This window comes from Coregonus clupeaformis, chromosome 37 (genome assembly GCF_020615455.1).
Source record: "Coregonus clupeaformis isolate EN_2021a chromosome 37, ASM2061545v1, whole genome shotgun sequence".
Lineage (NCBI taxonomy): Eukaryota > Metazoa > Chordata > Actinopteri > Salmoniformes > Salmonidae > Coregonus > Coregonus clupeaformis.
Window position 1 is genome coordinate 5168228 of NC_059228.1, and position 20725 is coordinate 5188952.

The 20725-nt window shown below is 42.7% G+C and overlaps 1 protein-coding gene across 7 annotated transcripts in view; it reads left to right on the forward strand.

The window, feature by feature from the left end:
• LOC121553753 (LIM domain-binding protein 1-like) overlaps nucleotides 1–12747 on the forward strand; it is a 50269-nt gene extending 37522 nt beyond the window's left edge. For 3 of the 7 annotated variants that reach the window (XM_045211498.1, XM_045211501.1, XM_045211502.1), the window contains 4 exons: nucleotides 118–201; nucleotides 1032–1155; nucleotides 9259–9398; nucleotides 10414–12747. In XM_045211498.1, the coding sequence (XP_045067433.1) occupies nucleotides 118–201; nucleotides 1032–1155; nucleotides 9259–9398; nucleotides 10414–10641 (576 nt within the window). In that variant the 3' untranslated portion in view covers nucleotides 10642–12747. The remainder of the gene's footprint in view (nucleotides 1–117; nucleotides 202–1031; nucleotides 1156–9258; nucleotides 9399–10413) is intronic. The other 4 variants (XM_045211499.1, XM_045211500.1, XM_045211503.1 and 1 more) reach the window with 4 other exon arrangements.
• The last annotated feature ends 7978 nt before the right edge of the window (nucleotides 12748–20725 follow it).

Here is a 20725-nt window from a genome sequence, read left to right on the forward strand (position 1 = left end):
CACATATTTGGTGGATTGATTTATGAATTGATTGCCTGACCAGTGTTACTGACCACCCGCCCCTGGTTGTTCTCTCCGCTCTCTCTTCCCTCCCTCCCCACTTCACTCTCTTCCAAGGTGCAGGACCCTCAGATGCTGGATCAGCTGGCTAAAAACATCACAAGATGTGGCCTGTCCAACTCCACACTCAACTATCTCAGGGTATGTCCAGTCCAGTGGAGGCTGGTGGGTGGAGCTATAGGAGGACGGGCTCATTGTAATGGCTGGAATGGAATTAATGGAACAGCGTCAAATGTGGTTTCCATATGTTTTATTTTGTTTGATACCGTTCCATTTATTCCATTGCAGCCATTACAATGAGCCTGTCCTCCTATAGCTCCTCCCAACAGCCTCCACTGGTTCAGTCTCATTCAGTGCTTTAGTCAGTGGAATGGTAAATGTGGTTAGAGGTGCTGGTACTTAAGCAGTATTGGTATACAGCATATTGCACTTTCACTTTAAATGTGTAGCTATAGCACTTTTAATGAATTCTATTGTGTCGTTTCTGTGTTTTCATGTTTATGTCTGTCTCTGTCTGACTGTCTTTCTGTCGCTCTCTCTCTCTCTCTCTCTCTCTCTCTCTCTCTCTGTCTCTCTCTCTCTCTCTCTCTCTCTCTCTCTCTCTCTCTCTCGTCTCTCTCTCTCTCTCTCTCTCTCTCTCTCTCTCTCTCTCTCTCTCTCTCTGTCTCTCTCTCTCTCTCTCTCTCTCTCTCTCTCTCTCTCTCTCTCTCTCTCTCTCTCTCTCTCTCTCTCTCTCTGTCTCTCTGTCTCTCTGTCTCTCTCTCTCTGTCTCTCTGTCTCTCTGTCTCTCTGCTCTCTCTGCTCTCTCTCTCTGTCTCTCTGTCTCTCTGTCTCTCTCTGTCTCTCTGTCTCTCTCTGTCTCTCTGTCTCTCTCTGTCTCTCTCTCTCTGTCTCTCTCTCTCTGTCTCTCTCTCTCTGTCTCTCTCTCTCTGTCTCTCCTCTCTCTCTCTCTCTCTCTCTCTCTCCTCTAGCTGTGTGTGATCTTGGAGCCGATGCAGGAGTTGATGTCCAGACACAAGACCTACAGTCTGAGTCCCAGAGACTGTCTCAAGACCTGCCTCTTCCAGAAGTGGCAACGCATGGTGGCCCCACCAGGTAACACACAGACTTTACTCACACTCTGTACACAGACAACCCACATTTACATTTTTTTGTGAGTACATTTTTAAAATCTATTTTTAGAACACAAGCCCTGAACTGGAAATAAATGTATGCACATTTATCTATAGGCCTATGTCAACAGTGCGCAACAATGCCTAATTTATCATAACCATTACAGATAACAAATCTTAATTGCTAAATTGACCCATATTCAGGTTAATTTATTGAAACCGTAATATCAACTGGTTATATTATATTGTGGAACAGTATCATCAGCAGTGGCGCTTGCTTGTAGAAGCCTATGGCTATGCAATGGCATAGCCTTGCTTTGTTAATTTAGCAGACAAGATGCTCTTATTTCACGATCCCTTATCACAGTCAAGACACCTATTTTATTGTAAAAAACGAAACATGTAATATAACAGAAATGAAAAAACTGCGAACTGTCGGGAACAGTTATGGTAATTTGAAACGGGGCTCAATTTGGCGAGTTGAAAGAAGAAAATAATTCAGGGTTACAAAACAATCTGTCTTTTCGATGTACAGACGTTCGATTTAGTTTATTCTGCCTGTTTTTCTTTTTCAAAATGGATTAACAATTTCACATTGAGCACTGCATGGTGATTAATTACGTCCATGACATCTGTTTGGTGAGTAGGCTTAGGCTTAAGGATTCTGATGAAAAATACGCTCTTTGTCTTTATCAAACTGTGTTTGCGTATTTTCAGTGTGGAACCTGTCTATGTTTAGGGGGGTATTAGCCTAGGCTAACCAGTTTTAAAATGGCGCTAGTAGTTCGCAAAGTAGCCTAAGCGGAAAATAGACTGGACACAGTTACGCCAGAACTGCAGCTCGTTGTTGGAACACATATTTTCCTACTTCAATCAACCAGTCCATTTTGAATTTGTGATAAAACTGTCGTCATTTGGCTTTGAATGTAGCTTGTGTATCCCATCATATGTTTTTATAGGCTTTTATTTTTGTAGGCCAAACGGGAGCTTGTGTGCGCACTCAGCACACACGTGTGTGTGTGTGTGTGTTTTGGAAGCAATGTTCCCTCTAAGCTGTGCACGGGCGCGAAGCTCCCGGGACTGCAGTGCAGTAGAAATATCAGCCCATTCAGAGAAGCACGAGATTGAACTTAACTCAACTTTCTAGTTTTCCCCTTTAGTTAACACTATCAACGTTTCCCTCCACTGTGCGAATTGTGATTGAATCAACGCAATATTAACCACTTTCAATGCAACATACCGAAACATAACTAACTATGCAAGAGATTTTCTTGTAGTCAGAGCGCATTGGAGTAGGATTCTATTGCATTGACAGGCACGTCTCAAACCCATACTATACACAGACCGGTGCACCATAACCAATCAGAGCTGCAGTGTCCCTATATGCAAATGAACCATTGCCACGTATGGATCTGTGCCATTCACTTTGAACTAGGCCGTGTTTACAGCATCAGTGGTCGCGAGTAGATGCACTTGTTTTGAGATCAAAGCAAGAGCTGCGTGTAGCCAGGTGTGTACATTTGTTCATATTCTTTGCTAGTAAGTGAGTTATTAGCCCAGGTATACAGTGCCTTGCAAAAGTATTCATCCCCCTTGGGTTTTTCCTATTTTGTTGCATTACAACCTGTAATTGAAATGGATTTTTATTTGGATTTCACGTAATGGACATACACAAAATAGTCCAAACAAACAGTCCCCTGCAGCTCAGTTGGTAGAGCATGGCTCTTGCAACGCCAGGGTTGTGGGTTTGATTCCCACGGGGGGCGAGTATGAAAATGTATGCACTCACTAACTGTAAGTCGCTCTGGATAAGAGCGTCTGCTAAAATGACCCCCAAAAATAAATATGTAAATAATTGGTGAAGTGAAATGAAAAAAGTAACTTGTTTCAGAAAATTCTGAAAAAATAAATAATGTAAAAGTGGTGCGTGCATATATATATATATATATATATATATATATATATATATATATATATATATATACACACACAGTGGGGAAAAAAAGTATTTAGTCAGCCACCAATTGTGCAAGTTCTCCCACTTAAAAAGATGAGAGAGGCCTGTAATTTTCATCATATGTACACGTCAACTATGACAGACAAATTGAGATTTTTTTTCTCCAGAAAATCACATTGTAGGATTTTTAATGAATTTATTTGCAAATTATGGTGGAAAATAAGTATTTGGTCACCTACAAACAAGCAAGATTTCTGGCTCTCACAGACCTGTAACTTCTTCTTTAAGAGGCTCCTCTGTCCTCCACTCGTTACCTGTATTAATGGCACCTGTTTGAACTTGTTATCAGTATAAAAGACACCTGTCCACAACCTCAAACAGTCACACTCCAAACTCCACTATGGCCAAGACCAAAGAGCTGTCAAAGGACACCAGAAACAAAATTGTAGACCTGCTCCAGGCTGGGAAGACTGAATCTGCAATAGGTAAGCAGCTTGGTTTGAAGAAATCAACTGTGGGAGCAATTATTAGGAAATGGAAGACATACAAGACCACTGATAATCTCCCTCGATCTGGGGCTCCACGCAAGATCTCACCCCGTGGGGTCAAAATTATCACAAGAACGGTGAGCAAAAATCCCAGAACCACACGGGGGGACCTAGTGAATGACCTGCAGAGAGCTGGGACCAAAGTAACAAAGCCTACCATCAGTAACACACTACGCCGCCAGGGACTCAAATCCTGCAGTGCCAGACGTGTCCCCCTGCTTAAGCCAGTACATGTCCAGGCCCGTCTGGAGTTTGCTAGAGTGCATTTGGATGATCCAGAAGAGGATTGGGAGAATGTCATATGGTCAGATGAAACCAAAATATAACTTTTTGGTAAAAACTCAACTCGGTCGTGTTTGGAGGACAAAGAATGCTGAGTTGCATCCAAAGAACACCATACCTACTGTGAAGCATGGGGGTGGAAACATCATGCTTTGGGGCTGTTTTTCTGCAAAGGGACCAGGACAACTGATCCGTGTAAAGGAAAGAATGAATGGGGCCATGTATCGTGAGATTTTGAGTGAAAACCTCCTTCCATCAGCAAGGGCACTGAAGATGAAACGTGGCTGGGTCTTTCAGCATGACAATGATCCCAAACACACTGCATTTCTAGGTCCTGGAGTGGCCTAGCCAGTCTCCAGATGTCAACCCCATAGAAAATCTTTGGCGACAGCCCCAAAACATCACTGCTCTAGAGGAGATCTGCATGGAGGAATGGGCCAAAATACAGGCAACAGTGTGTGAAAACCTTGTGAAGACTTACAGAAAACGTTTGACCTGTGTCATTGCCAACAAAGGGTATATAACAAAGTATTGAGAAACTTTTGTTATTGACCAAATACTTATTTTCCACCATAATTTGCAAGTAAATTCATTAAAAATCCTACAATGTGATTTTCTGGATTTTCTTTTCTTATTTTGTCTGTCATAGTTGACGTGTACCTATGATGAAAATTACAGGCCTCTCTCATCTTTTTAAGTGGGAGCACTTGCACAATTGGTGGCTGACTAAATACTTTTTTCCCCCACTGTATGTATGTATGTATATATATATATATATATATATATATATATATATATATATATATATATATATATATATATACTGCTCAAAAAAATAAAGGGAACACTTAAACAACACAATGTAACTCCAAGTCAATCACACTTCTGTGAAATCAAACTGTCCACTTAGGAAGCAACACTGATTGACAATACATTTCACATGCTGTTGTGCAAATGGAATAGACAACAGGTGGAAATTATAGGCAATTAGCAAGACACCCCCAATAAAGAAGTGGTTCTGCAGATGGTGACCACAGACCACTTCTCAGTTCCTATGCTTCCTGGCTGATGTTTTGGCCACTTTTGAATGCTGGCGGCGCTTTCTCTCTAGTGGTAGCATGAGACGGAGTCTACAACCCACACAAGTGGCTCAGGTAGTGCAGCTCATCCAGGATGGCACATCAATGCGAGCTGTGGCAAGAAGGTTTGCTGTGTCTGTCAGCGTAGTGTCCAGAGCATGGAGGCGCTACCAGGAGACAGGCCAGTACATCAGGAGACGTGGAGGAGGCCGTAGGAGGGCAACAACCCAGCAGCAGGACCGCTACCTCCGCCTTTGTGCAAGGAGGAGCAGGAGGAGCACTGCTAGAGCCCTGCAAAATGACCTCCAGCAGGCCACAAATGTGCATGTGTCTGCTCAAACGGTCAGAAACAGACTCCATGAGGGTGGTATGAGGGCCCGACGTCCACAGGTGGGGGTTGTGCTTACAGCCCAACACCGTGCAGGACGTTTGGCATTCGCCAGAGAACACCAAGATTGGCAAATTCTCCACTGGCGCCCTGTGCTCTTCACAGATGAAAGCAGGTTCACACTGAGCACATGTGACAGACGTGACAGTCTGGAGACGCCGTGGAGAACGTTCTGCTGCCTGCAACATCCTCCAGCATGACCGGTTTGGCGGTGGGTCAGTCATGGTGTGGGGTGGCATTTCTTTGAGGGGCCGCACAGCCCTCAATGTGCTCGCCAGAGGTAGCCTGACTGCCATTAGGTACCGAGATGAGATCCTCAGACCCCTTGTGAGACCATATGCTGGTGCGGTTGGCCCTGGGTTCCTCCTAATGCAAGACAATGCTAGACCTCATATGGCTGGAGTGTCAGTAGTTCCTGCAAGAGGAAGGCATTGATGCTATGGACCGCCCGTTCCCCAGACCTGAATCCAATTGAGCACATCTGGGACATCATGTCTCGCTCCATCCACCAACGCCACGTTGCACCACAGACTGTCCAGGAGTTGGCAGATGCTTTAGTCCAGGTCTGGGAGGAGATCCCTCAGGAGACCATCTGCCACCTCATCAGGAGCACGCCCAGGCATTGTAGGGAGGTCATACAGGCAGGTGGAGGCCACACACACTACTGAGCCTCATTTTGACTTGTTTTAAGGACATTACATCAAAGTTGGATCAGCCTGTAGTGTGGTTTTCCACTTAAATTTTGAGGGTGACTCCAAATCCAGACCTCCGTGGGTTGATAAATTTGATTTCCATTGATAATTTTTGTGTGATTTTGTTGTCAACACATTCAACTATGTAAAGAAAAAAGAATGTAATAAGATTAGTACATTCATTCAGATCTAGGATGTGTTGTTTAAGTGTTCCCTTAATTTTTTTGAGCAGTGTATGTATATATGTGTGTATGTATGTATGTATGTATGTATGTATGTATGTATGTATGTATGTGTGTATGTATGTATATCACATTGTATGATTTTTAAGTAATTAATTTGCATTTTATTGCATGACATAAGTATTTGATCACCTATCAACCAGTAAGAATTATGGCTCTCACAGACCTGTTAGTTTTTCTTTAAGAAGCCCTCCTGTTCTCCACTCATTACCTGTATAAAAGACACCTGTCCACACACTCAATCAAACAGACTCCAACCTCTCCACAATGGACCAAATGGACAAAGACCAGAGAGCTGTGTAAGGACATCAGGGATAAAATTGTAGACCTGCACAAGGCTGGGATGGGCTACAGGACAATAGGCAAGCAGCTTGGTGAGAAGGCAACAACTGTTGGCGCAATTATTAGAAAATGGAAGAAGTTCAAGATGACGGTCAATCACCCTCGGTCTGGGGCTCCATGCAAGATGTCACCTCGTGGGGCATCAATGATCATGAGGAAGGTGAGGGATCAGCCCAGAACTACACGGCAGGACCTGGTCAATGACCTGAAGAGAGCTGGGACCACAGTCTCAAAGAAAACCATTAGTAACACACTACGCCGTCATGGATTAAAATCCTGCAGCGCACGCAAGGTCCCCCTGCTCAAGCCAGCGCATGTCCAGGCTCGTCTGAAGTTTGCCAATGACCATCTGGATGATCCAGAGGAGGAATGGGAGAAGGTCATGTGGTCTGATGAGACCAAAATAGAGCTTTTTGGTCTAAACTCCACTCGCCGTTTTTGGAGGGAGAAGGATGAGTACAACCCCAAGAACACCATCCCAACCGTGAAGCATGGAGGTGGAAACATCATTCTTTGGGGATGCTTTTCTGCAAAGGGGACAGGATGACTGCACCGTATTGAGGGGAGGATGGATGGGGACATGTATCGCGAGATCTTGGCCAACAACCTCCTTCCCACAGTAAGAGCATTGAAGATGGGTCGTGGCTGGGACTTCCAGCATGACAACGACCCGAAACACACAGCCAGGGCAACTAAGGAGTGGCTCCGTAAGAAGCATATCAAGGTCCTGGAGTGGCCTAGCCAGTCTCCAGACCTGAACCCAATAGAACATCTTTGGAGGGAGCTGAAAGTCTGTATTGCCCAGCGACAGCCCTGAAACCTAAAGGATCTGGAGAAGGTCTGTATGGAGGAGTGGGCCAAAATCCCTGCTGCAGTGTGTGCAAACCTGGTCAAGACCTACAGCAAACAAAGGTTTCTGTACCAAATATTAAGTTCCGCTTTTCTGATGTATCAAATACTTATGTCATGCAATAAAATACAAATTAATTACTTAAAAATCATACAATGTGATTTTCTGGATTTTTGTTTTAGATTCCGTCTCTCACAGTTGAAGTGTACCTATGATAATAATTACAGACCTCTACATGCTTTGTAAGTAGGAAAACCTGCAAAATCGGCAGTGTATCAAATACTTGTTCTCTCCACTGTGTGTGTATGTATGTGTATATATATATATATATATATATATATATATATATATATATATATATATATATATATATATATACTGTATTCTATACTATTCTACTGTATCTTAGTCTATAATAATAATAATAATAATATGCCATTTAGCAGACGCTTTTATCCAAAGCGACTTACAGTCATGCGTGCATACATTTTTGTGTATGGGTGGTCCCTATGCCGCTCTGACATTGTTCCTCCATATATTTATTTATATATTCTTAATTCCATTCCTTAGATTTGTGTGTATTGGGTATATGTTGTGAAATTGTTAGATATTACTTGTTAGATATTACTGTACTGTCGGAGCTAGAAACACAAGCCTTTCGCTACACCCACAATAACATCTGCTAAACACGTGTATGTGACCAATAAAATGTTATTTGATTACATGTTTTTGCAAATGTCTCATGGAATGTAGGCCTACATTGAGCACCACACATCGGCTGCTACTGTAGGCTGAATGAAAGAACAGCTGTTTCCGCGTTAAAATGTTATGAGATGCATTTTCTCCATTGTTTTTGATGGTAGGCCTCTCTGGTAGGCCTGCATTATGATCAATTAGCCACAGCAGCCTATTTGGCCACTGATAACTGTAACTTAAAGCAGGTACAGCCTCAGTGTTCACAGTAAACAGGCTCCAGAAGTTGCACAGAATTTTCACAATGTTGAAGTTTGCGCTCAGCAGACCTGAAATTTGCTCAGTGCCCCCCAAAAATTGAGGGAACATTGGTAGGGAGTGGTCGGAATGCAATTGAGTGAATGAGACACGAAGGGGTAAGGGAATTTAGGGAGAAGAACTGTGTGATGCTTGGCTTGGTTTCTTTTTTGTTGTGTCCCACAAATAGAACACTAGAGTTAAAGCAAAGTAATGTTGTATTCAAGAGACAATAAAAAACATTTAACGTTCGGGCAGCCACAAAGGACATTCCACCAAATAGTTTTACAATATGTTTTTTTTTTTTTTCTGGTTAAAGATCGAGCTTTGACGTCCGTTCGAGTCTTCGTTTACTCATGCCCATCCCTAATGTCGGGTAAACCACACTTGCATGATAAGTAACCTTACTTGACAATTGAGACCTTTAGCTTGGTGGCCTATCACACCTGAAGTGCACAGATTAATCCGATTCTCTCTCTTACACACACAGCATATGTTTTACTATCCTTGTGGGGACCTAACATTTATTTCCATTCAAAATCCTATTTTCCCGAACCCTAATTCTAACCCCTGAGCCTAAAATAGCCTTTGTCCTTGTTTTTCTATCCTTGTGGGGACCTTTGGGATTTCCGGTACCCATGAGGATAGTAATACAAGCCCCAACACACACACACACTGCAGATCTGTTACACCTCTCCTCCTCGCTCTCTCTCCAGCTGAGCCGGCCAGACAAGCGCCCAACAAGCGGAGGAAAAGGAAGATGTCTGGTGGCAGCAACATGAGCGCTGGAGGGGGAAACAACAACAGCAAGAAGAAGAGTCCTGCTAACAACTTCCCTCTCTCCACACAGGTACCTGTAAGCATCCCATCTACATAACCTTTGGGGGGGGGAGGGGTTTAAGGCAGGTTTGTGGGAGGTGGGGGAAGGCAGGATATGGGGTTGAGAGGAAGAAGGGTGGAGGTGGGGCCTTTTGGGTTTAGGATCAGATTGGGGAAGTAGGCTATGGGTATTGGGGAATGGTGGAAGTGTATTATGTTTATGATGCCAAAGACTCCCTGTCTGACATGAGCCAGTGCTGGGCAGTCCCTGGTCCTCTGGCCTATGGGTCACACACATACAGGAGGTAGACATTACCACTGGTCCTGGATCAGATACTATATCACCCCTCTAAATGTTAAAGTTAGGAGTGGAGATGCACCAATCTGATTCTAGGTCTGTGGTTAGGGGTAACTTTTACCTAGAGCAGGTGAGAGGCATGCCGCTCAATCCGCTTCATCGTCCAACGAACTTAAAACCAGCTACTACCACTGTGCCTGTAAAAACTTAGAATTCACAGACAGCTTAGGTGCTATTGGTTGGTTAAGTGAGCCAATGAGACCCGAGGTGGAATGAAAACCCCCATGATGCAGCACTCGAGGATCAGGGCTGCCCACCGCTGACCAATGGGGGAAGGGCAATACTACCCAAATCCCTGGAACAGAGGCTGGCATTGGGCCTGTTGTAGATGGTGTTGAATATTTGGGCTGTGTGCCTGAAACCCAGAGATATGTCTGGTTGTGAGTGGGGTGAGCATGGATGGACACAGTCACTGAAGATCAGACACTGAAACATGAGTTATCCTTATTTTCATAGGTACCGAAAAGCTTTATTTTAAAATGTCCATATCATTTTAGGCCTTCAAGGACCTAAAGGTTATGTAAAATATTAATCTTAAATTATGGTGTCATCTAGCCCAAAATCCACCATTACGAGTAACGACGGTAGTCCCAGCCCCATCCATCCCATTTTCGAAGTCCTTTGGGATCGTCCATGCTCGGTTCTCCCCCGTGGTTATGGGGATAATGTTCCGGCCCTTGCTGTCCCTCTCTAGGACGTGATGATGGTGGGCGAGCCCACTCTGATGGGAGGGGAGTTCGGAGACGAGGATGAGCGTCTGATCACGCGGCTGGAGAACGGCCAGTTCGACACGGCCAACGGAGCGGGGGGCCTGGAGGACGAGGACAGTTTTGGTAGCTCCCCCGCTCTGGGGGGCGCACACTCCCCCTGGAACAACAACAAGACGCCCAACAGCCAGGACAGCAAGAACGACGCACAGTAGAGCCACAACCATAAACCGTAACTCACCACCCAGATACGCTACTCATCTAGCTGCAAAATGAATCCCACGCACGCTCTCTCTCGCACATGCTCAGTGGTGGTCAACCCCGGCCCTCTTCTCCTCCTGGCTCCCCTTGCTCATCAGCTATATTCCTGACTCTGTTCTGTTAGTGTGTGTGTGCCTGTGCTTACTGGTCAGTGTTTGAGACAGAGCTGGGTTCGGCCTTTTATGATCACAGTGCTAGCCATGGTGGCCATTTTGCTGGCGGACATATTGGCGGGTTCTTGTTCCAACCTCGGGTCTCTGGGTTTGTTGCCTTGACAACGTACCTCTATTTCTGTTGTGCTCACCTCACAGGGAAGGAATACCTAGCTTTATTTATTATCTCTTAGATTTTAGCAGAGTAAAACGTATTGTGTGCACTACAGCATAAATCCAACGTTCAGTTTTTAAAAACTAAATTATTTGTTTTGTAGGACCTGGTTGGAACAAAAACCTGTACACTGCCGGAGCTTGAGGACGGGAGTTGAGAACCACTACACTAAACCTAAAACATACGCACACACGCACCCAACACATACACACACAACTCTCGCTCGCACGCGCACTCACGCACACACACACACACACACACACACACAGACACTCTGAGGTACTGGAGAGAGGTCCAACTTCCCCACCTGGACCAGAGCACCAGGCCATACAGAAGTGGGTTTTAATTTTCTATGTTTTTAGTTTGATTTACATTTTTTATTTTTATATCAATTTCTAAAAATGAAACGGACAAGCAAACAAATAAAACAAAAAAACACCCCAGAATATTCTTTAGACTGTTTTCCACTAACTTCAATCTATTTTTCTTATGAATTGCTGGTGTATTTTCTTTTTATTATGGCTTATATAAAGAAATTGTAAAGCATCAGAAACCTGTGACGGTAGAGGAGAATCTACGGTATATAACTATAAATATTACTGTTAGATCATTTGTATTGTCATTATGATTACTACATCTATGTAATATTGTATTGTCTATGCCTGATGCAGTATGTCGCCTGTCAGTGTCAGACATGGTTATGATGTTATAACGAATCCCAGTGATTCTTATCTGAAGGGAAAAGCCACCTCTTTAATGTCCAAGCCTTAAATGGCACCCTATTCCCTATGTAGTGAACTACTTTTGACAATGACCCATAGGGCTATGGTCAAAAGTAGTGCACTATATAGAGCAGTGGTTCTCAACTGGTTTTGCCTGGGGACCCAATTTGAACCAGGTTGTCTGTCGCGGTCCAATATTTGCATTGTGTTTTTTGTTGCTAAAATGCAAACTATTTTGAATGCTATATTGATAGTAAGTGTACCAATTATATGATAAGGGAACAACAGTCCCACCTTTTTCATTGTCAATTATTCAATTTTGACCATATTCTTGATTAATGTTAAGCTCACTGTTTGAGACCACAAAATCAACCAAATCTGCTAAATAGTGCTGCTAATAACTCTATTGAAAATACTGTGATTTAAGAAAAATAGTTCAGAGGTTAAATTATTTAAATATAGGTTCATTATAATTGTTTGTTGTTTAACTTCAGGCTGGAGTATGTATTTATTTTTAACTCAGACACTCGCAACCCATTCAAAACCTCCCGCGAGACCCATCAGTTGAGAATCACTGATCTAGAGGATAGAGTGCCAGTTGAGACCCTTCCCAACTCCCTGTCTACTTATCTGCTCAGTACCTCATGTCCACTCCTCAGACAGTACAGACATGTCTTTTTTTTCTTCTCTGATATGCTACGAAAACTTTTGAAGACAATTTTGACACGGCATTGTAAGATATAAGAAAACACATTTTGTATTGGCTTGCATTTCCCAATAATAATCACTATTTTTGAAAGCTACAAACCAAGAAGCTACTTTGCAAGATCCTTTTAAATATTGATCCACAAAATGCTATTTGTTTGTATTAAGAATCATTTTGTGTGCTTTTTCCTCTTATGTTTTTGTGTGTCTTTGTGCTTGTATATTTAAGGTAGTTTCTGTATAATTGTAATTCTATGTATTCTTCCTTAGATCAACACCCTAAGGCATCTCTCTAATGTAAAGGTACAAAAAAACAATCATTTTTTAACTGTTTGGAAATTACATTCAAGGGTACAACCACCATTCACGAGAGCTTGGCCATGAATTTTGGTTCAACATACAACATATTTATTTTTTTATATCGATGTCAATAGCTAGGTTTCCATTCAATTTGCGACAGATTTTCATGCGAGTATTCTAAAATCTGCATAAAACAATTTGCGCATTTTCCTACCAGAGATGTTTCCATCAAACTGAGTTATTGCTGATAAAAGGCTGCGCGTGATGACGTAGTGCACATAAAAATAACTTTTGCAGTTAAATTCCCATGTACCGAATGAAAAATACAAGTTAAATGGGTTTCCATTGCATTTTCAACTCTACTAATGGTTTTGTCACACATTGTTGCGTTATATAGCAAATGTGCACGCTCTGGTCTTGACATGTGTACTCTAGCCAACAGCTCCCAGATACAGTGCAGGTAGGCTACCTACATGATGAGATTATTATGGAGAAGAGCGATATTATTTTATTTGTCAAATTGCAGCCAAGCATCGATCATGTCACCAGAATAAGACCCTCAATATTTATTGGAAAGGAGCATCAAGCTCATCACCTTGCACATTCACCACCCTGTGAAGTTAATCTTAATGTATTTAATCTGTAGCCTAATTTAAACAACATGGTTTCCCAAGTCGTAGTGGGAGAACCACATACCATATCACCGCGTGACTCCCAAGTTTACTTCAATATTATGGTTATTATATCAATATTTGCGCATAAAGGTGTTTCACCCCCATTTTTTGCACAATTAATTTTGGAGACCAAAAGATCCCACCATTTCGAACAAACAAATTGGCTGTCAGCGTTTTATAAAATTGTACCGGCATTTCCTGTTTCCATCAGCCCGGTCGACACCTTTTGTTATGCGTCAGGGAATTAATCCGCATGAAATGGTTGGATGGAAACCTGGTTAATGAGTTCGCAAGTTCATGTACAATATCTATGCCTTTGCCCCCAATGTCATTTTGTAGACTTTGCTAGGCTGCTCCGGCTATGTCATCTCAACTATACTTCACCTTGTCAATAACTCACTCCAATGTCACTATCAACATTCAGATGTCTGAAAAGACTAGAGAATTACATTATTTTCACATGGTGTTTCATACGTTTCTCATAAGTAACTTCACATGATTTTCAGTCAAGTCATTAGGAAGAAAGCACCATAGAGAAAATATATTAGAAAAAGGATTACTTAAAAATAAAATCTATGTAAAATCCATCGGGACCTAGGTTGAACGAGTTCTGCATTTCTCGCTTTCTATATATAGTAAACTTTAACTCTGCATTGTTGGAGAAGGACCTGTAAGCATTTCACTGTTAGCCTACACCTGTTGTTTAGGAAGCATGTGACAAATAAAATTTGATTTGACAGTGATGAACGATTCCTCTGGTTTCTATGTACATAACTTGGTGCAGATAGTTTCACCACCAGGGGTCTCTCCAGAGCTCCATGACAAAGTTGAGCAGCCCACAACAAGTCCGCAGGATCAACCCTCTCTTTCCTAACTCCCAAACTGTCACTAAATCCATTCAGACATTACCAGACTTAACTGTATAATGTTTTCAACTATCCAATCATGTTCTCTCCAACAGCCCTCTCTCCTCTGTTCTCTTCAGCAGACTGACTGAATAGCAACTGCGGCACATCTGAAATCACACCCTTTATAGGGCACTATCACGTATAGCGCTGGTCAAAAGTAGTGCACTATGTAAGTAGTAGCGTGTGATCTGAGTCTGAGGGGTGTGAAGTAACCATACCTGTCCCTGTTAGCACATCATCGGTGTGGTTTGATATACAGTATATATTATATTTTGCCTAGTTTCTGCTATTGATTTATGTAATGGTATCAATAAAGACACTTTCACTTAAGCGCAGTTGACTGAGGTTCTTCACTTGCTATGTCTGTTATAAGCACAGAGGCAAATCCGTTTAAGTCAAGTCTTCACTTAGACTTGCATTGATGTCAATGGGAGACATAGTGAAAATATGACTTAAGTGGAAGTTAGGATATGCCCCAGAGTTAGCTGCTGGCTTTGGGTGGGTAAATAAGGGTTTTTGATAGTAGCCTGAGGCCTTTGAAGGTAGAACAGACAGACTTTGGGCAAATTGTCCTTCATGTTAGCACGGAAAGCTACAAAACTAGAATGCAATTACTAAGAATGTTATTTCTGTTCTAAAATATCACGTCTGGTTATCAGAAGACAGTTTATACATTTTGGCAGATGTGATGTGGGAGATAATGAGGACGCTTGATGATGACTGACGTTTCCTCACTGGGGTGCCGCTTTGGTTTTAGAAGTGGGGGGACCATAACCTGGTGGGGGGTCCTCCGCATTGTTTTGGGCATCTAAAGCTAATTTCCTGCATTTTTACACAATCCAATATGCCGTCTCTATTTCGAACAAAAATTAAGCAACAATGCCCACAGTCATCAAGCTAGGTAAGATTATTAAATATGTTTAAGTGATTAATAAGACTGAACTAGATCAAAGGTAATTCAATAATAAATAGTGTTGCACCTTTAACCAATAGCCTAACAAATGAACAACTCTTTAAACTTTTGATTGTCTTTATTAAGACATCCTCTATATCAAATTTCAGCCGGACCGACCAGCCAGCCCGAGCCGCTTGCACGCCAGACCCCCACCAGTCTAGTCAATAACTCAACTCTCTCCCAACACAATTTCCTTCCCAGTTTACAACATTAATTTTTTTTATTCCCAAGGGAAGGTTTTTCGAAACAAAAATCAAAACCTACAGACACCTCAAATATACATTAACACACAGAAAAAGCAAATCCTCCATATAATTAATCTCATAGTACTGTAGAGCTCTTTTTACTTGCCCGCAATATAGATGTGTCGCCCTGTCCAGTCCCCAGGCGTCCACCACCCTGCAGCGCCCCAACCCAACACACCTCACTCAGCTTCAGGATCTTAGTGAAACATTCATTATTAGTTTTGGGTGTGTTGGGCCAAGGCCAAAGTGACAACCCACAGGATGGCAGGACCAGGACTGAGCAGCCCAGCAGCTAGGGATTGCCTAAATAGATATCTCCCCTGATGTGTGCATGTTTTCAATACAGACTCCTTTAGTCGTACTGTATTCCAAATAAGTCATCCAGGCCTTATGAAAGTTGCCCAGTATACCCTTAATCTTGTAATAAATAAAATCTAGTGATACATAACTTGACATTGTAGGAAGATAACCAACCTTCCAATTAATGGCAATGCATTTCTTAGCCGCTATAAATGCTTGGTTACACAGTTTCTTCGGATAAGTCTCCAGTATTAACATTTCCAAGCAAACAACAACAGGGAGAATGGAGAATCTGTAGACATGTTGAGACAAATGAACATACTCTTCGCCAGTATTCAGCCAGCCTCTAGCAGAGGAATGACATTTCTGAGTGCATGTAATTCAGTTTCACTGGCATATACAGTAGTACGTTCTATGGATGGTCTTAAACTGCAGTAATTTATGTCTGAGATGACATGAACATGACTGGGCATTCAAACATATGTTTCCATTCATCATCATCAATAGCTTCTATCAGGTTCCCCTCACATTTTTGTTTTACCTGTTTTGTGTCATTGAGAAAAGCCTCTATCAACCCTTGATACAGTTTGGAAATCAACTTTGGAGGTTTGTCAGACTGCCTTAAAATAGCATCTGGCTTGTGCAGTGTTTTCTGCACAGAGAAAAGAAAGCGTTGTATCTGCAAAAATTCACCACACCTCCATCACAGACTGGTCTTCCCTGGCTGCCTGACCCTGCTGAGACCCCTGTCACCATCTGATCCTCCTAAAATGAGGTATGACAAAGAATTACCTTGGTGTACATTTATAATTGAAATGACCGGATCCCAGACTGTAGCTTTAAGCTTTTATTATATAGGCCTAAATCATAATCATATTTCAGGACATCAAATTTTTGGACGTAACTGGTTAAAATTATTCCTGCTACACAACAAATAGAAAGCTACCATTAACCAATCGCTCATTCAATAGCCAAGCATGCTAGACCAGTAACCTGTATGTGACAGTATGGGTAGGCTACAGTATTGCTGTGCGATATTAGGAGTGCGGCGACATAGCCTAGAATATTTAATTTAATGTAAATAGTCCAGGTGGCCATTTGATTAATTGTTCAGCAGTTGTATGGCTTGGAGGTAGAAGCTGTTAAGCAGCCTTTTGGACCTAGTCTTGGCGCTCCGGTACCGCTTGCCGTGCAGTAGCAGAGAGAACAGTCTATCACTTGGGTGACTGGAGTCTTTGACCATTTTTAGGGCCGTCCTCTGACACTGCCTAGGATATAGGTCCTGGATGGCAGGAAGCTTGGCCCCAGTGATGTACTGGGCCGTACGCACTACCCTCTGTAGCGCCTTACGGTCGGATGCCGAGCAGTTGCCATACCAGGCGGTGATGCAACTGATCAGGATGCTCTCGATGGTGCATCTGTAGAACCTTTTGCGGATCTGGGGACCCATACCAAATCTTTTCAGTCTCCTGAGGGGGAAAAGGCGTTGTCGTGCCCTCTTTACGACTGTCTTGGTGTGTTTGGACCATGATAGTTTGTTGGTGATGTGGACACCAAGGAACTTGAAACTCGACCCGTCCCACTACAGCCCCATCGATGTTAATGGGGGCCTGTTCGGCCCTCTTTTTCCTGTAGTCCACGATCAGCTCCTTTGTCTTGCTCACATTGAGGGAGAGGTTGTTGTCCTGGCACCACACTGCCAGGTCTCTGACCTCCTCCCTACCACTGTTGTGTCGTCAGCAAACTTAATGATGGTGTTGGAGTCGTGCTTGGCCACGCAGTTGTGGGTGAACAGGGAGTACAGGAGGGGACTAAGCACGCACCCCTGAGGGGCCCCTGTGTTGAGGATCAGCGTGCCAGATGTGTTGTTGCCTACCCTTACCACCTGGGGGCAGCCCGTCAGGAAGTCCAGGATCCAGTTGCAGAGGGAGGTGTTTAGTCCCAGGGTCCTTAGCTTAGTGATAAGCTTTGTGGGCACTATGGTGTTGAACGCTGACCTGTAGTCAATTAACAGCATTCTCACATAGGTGTTCCTTTTGTCCAGGTGGGAAAGGGAAGTGTGGAGTGCAATTGAGATTGTGATCAGCTCGCGGCTGGGTTTCCCTTTGTGTGATATTGATATAGAAATGGCTGCATTGGGCCTTTAACATTCATATTCAGGATAAGAGGGAATATTTTGTGTAATATTCCCCCCTAGGAATACAGTACTATTTTCAGCACAGTGCAGTGTACATTCTAGTCTCTGGTGACAGACTGTTAAAACAAACAAGTAAGTTACAGCCATATGAGTAACCAAATCATGTAGCTGGCCAGCAGGCATGTGGGATTTGGTTCTGGGTTCTCAATTATGCATTCCTACTCCATCTCCTCACATAACGATAGTCTTGTCATTGAAGGTTACCACTGAAATGACTGAGTATATTGTTTGTTAATATTTACAAGACAAATGAATGACATTCAAAGGTCACATTAAAATGTAATTATATGCCTATAGTGCATTAAAAACAATGTTATTCATTTTGGCTAACTTCCTGAAACCCTGCCCTCAGTTCCTCTGTATTTACCTGCCTGAGTTCCTCTAGTCACTACCTGCATATTTGGGCTGTGTCGTTACATGTATTAACACCTTATCACTGGTGATGTGGATTGGTAGTGGTATTTCATCAGAGGACCTACAGTGAGGGAAATAAGTATTTGATCCCCTGCTGATTTTGTACGTTTGCCCACTGACAAAGACATAATCAGTCTATAATTTTAATGGTAGGTTTATTTTAAAAGTGAGAGACAGAATAACAACAACAAAATCCAGAAAAACACACATCAAAAATGTTATAAATTGATTTGCATTTTAATGAGGGAAATAAGTATTTGAACCCTCTGCAAAACATGACTTAGTACTTGGTGGCAAAACCCTTGTTGGCAATCACAGAGGTCAGACGTTTCTTGTAGTTGGCCACCAGGTTTGCACACATATCAGGAGGGATTTTGTCCTACTCCTCTTTCCAGATCTTCTCCAAGTCATTAAGGTTTCGAGGCTGACGTTTGGCAACTCAAACCTTCAGCTCCCTCCACAGATTTTCTATGGGATTAAGGTCTGGAGACTGGCTAGGCCACTCCAGGACCTTAATGTGCTTCTTCTTGAACCACTCCTTTGTTGCCTTGGCCGTGTGTTTTGGGTCATTGTCACGCTGGAATACCCATCCACGACCCATTTTCAATGCCCTGGCTGAGGGAAGGAGGTTCTCACCCAAGATTTGACGGTACATGGCCCCGTCCATCGTCCCTTTGATGCAGTGAAGTTGTCCCCTTAGCAGAAAAACACCCCCAAAGCATAATGTTTCCACGGTGGGGATGGTGTTCTTGGGGTCATAGGCAGCATTCCTCCTCCTCCAAACACGGCGAGTTGAGTTGATGCCAAAGAGCTCCATTTTGGTCTCATCTGACCACAACACTTTCACCCAGTTCTCCTCTGAATCATTCAGATGTTCATTGGCAAACTTCAGACAGGCCTGTATATGTGCTTTCTTGAGCAGGGGGACCTTGCGGGCGCTGCAGGATTTCAGTCCTTCACGGCGTAGTGTGTTACCAATTGTTTTCTTGGTGACTATGGTCCCAGCTGCCTTGAGATCATTGACAAGATCCTCCCGTGTAGTTCTGGGCTGATTCCTCACCGTTCTCATGATCATTGCAACTCCACGAGGTGAGATCTTGCATGGAGTCCCAGGCCGAGGAAGATTGACAGTTCTTTTGTGTTTCTTCCATTTGCGAATAATCGCACCAACTGTTGTCACCTTCTCACCAAGCTGCTTGGCGATGGTCTTGTAGCCCATTCCAGCCTTGTGTAGGTCTTGTGTAGGTCTATAATCTTGGAGAGCTCTTTGGTCTTGGCCATGGTGGAGAGTTTGGAATCTGATTGATTGATTGCTTCTGTGGACAGGTGTCTTTTATACAGGTAACAAATTGAGATTAGGAGCACTCCCTTTAAGAGTGTGCTCCTAATCTCAGCTCGTCACCTGTATAAAATACACCTGGGAGCCAGATATCTTTCTGATTGAGAGGGGGTCAAATACTTATTTCCGTCATGAAAATGCAAATCAATTTATAACATTTTTGACATACGTTTTTCTGGATTTTTTTGTTGTTATTCTGTCTCTCACTGTTCAAATAAACCTACCATTAAAATTATAGACTGATCATTTCTTTGTCAGTGGGCAAACATACAAAATCAGCAGGGGATCAAATACTTTTTTGCCCTCACTGTATATCCATTCCAAACCTTTTGTCTTAAAATAGTTATCACGTCCTTTCTAAATTTTCCGCCCTTTGAATGAATGAATGGGTAACACTTTATAATAACAATCATGAAAAAACATATTTTCTCTGCTTTCATCCCTTTATTAGACACAGCTTCAGTAAATCAAGTTACAATGATAAACACACTTTGAGTGATACATGATACAGTGTGACTTAGGGATACATACATGGATGTACTTGAGGCATACAGTATATTACCATAAACTATAAACAGTGTCATATTATTATTATTATTATTATATTATTATTATATCCCGTTACGGCCGGGAGAGTCATTAGGTTCCACTGTAAACAATGTCGGAATTAATGTGGCCAGCTCTCTCCAAACATTACAATATACTTTTCTTTTTCTATGTCCGGTAAATGAAGTGATGACTGAGTAACGTTCACATTTTCAAACAGACTGTGTTTGAACTTTGTGGGACTGTCGTTGACATTTCCTGGCAATGTTCTATTGACCACATGGGTTTGATCCAAGATGAGGAAAATCCCTTCTGTATAGTAGCCTTTCACTGCTAAGCGACCAACCACTCCTCAAAGTATTTATTTTGTTCCCACCCTCCCTCCTCCTTCTCACGTATCTCTCTC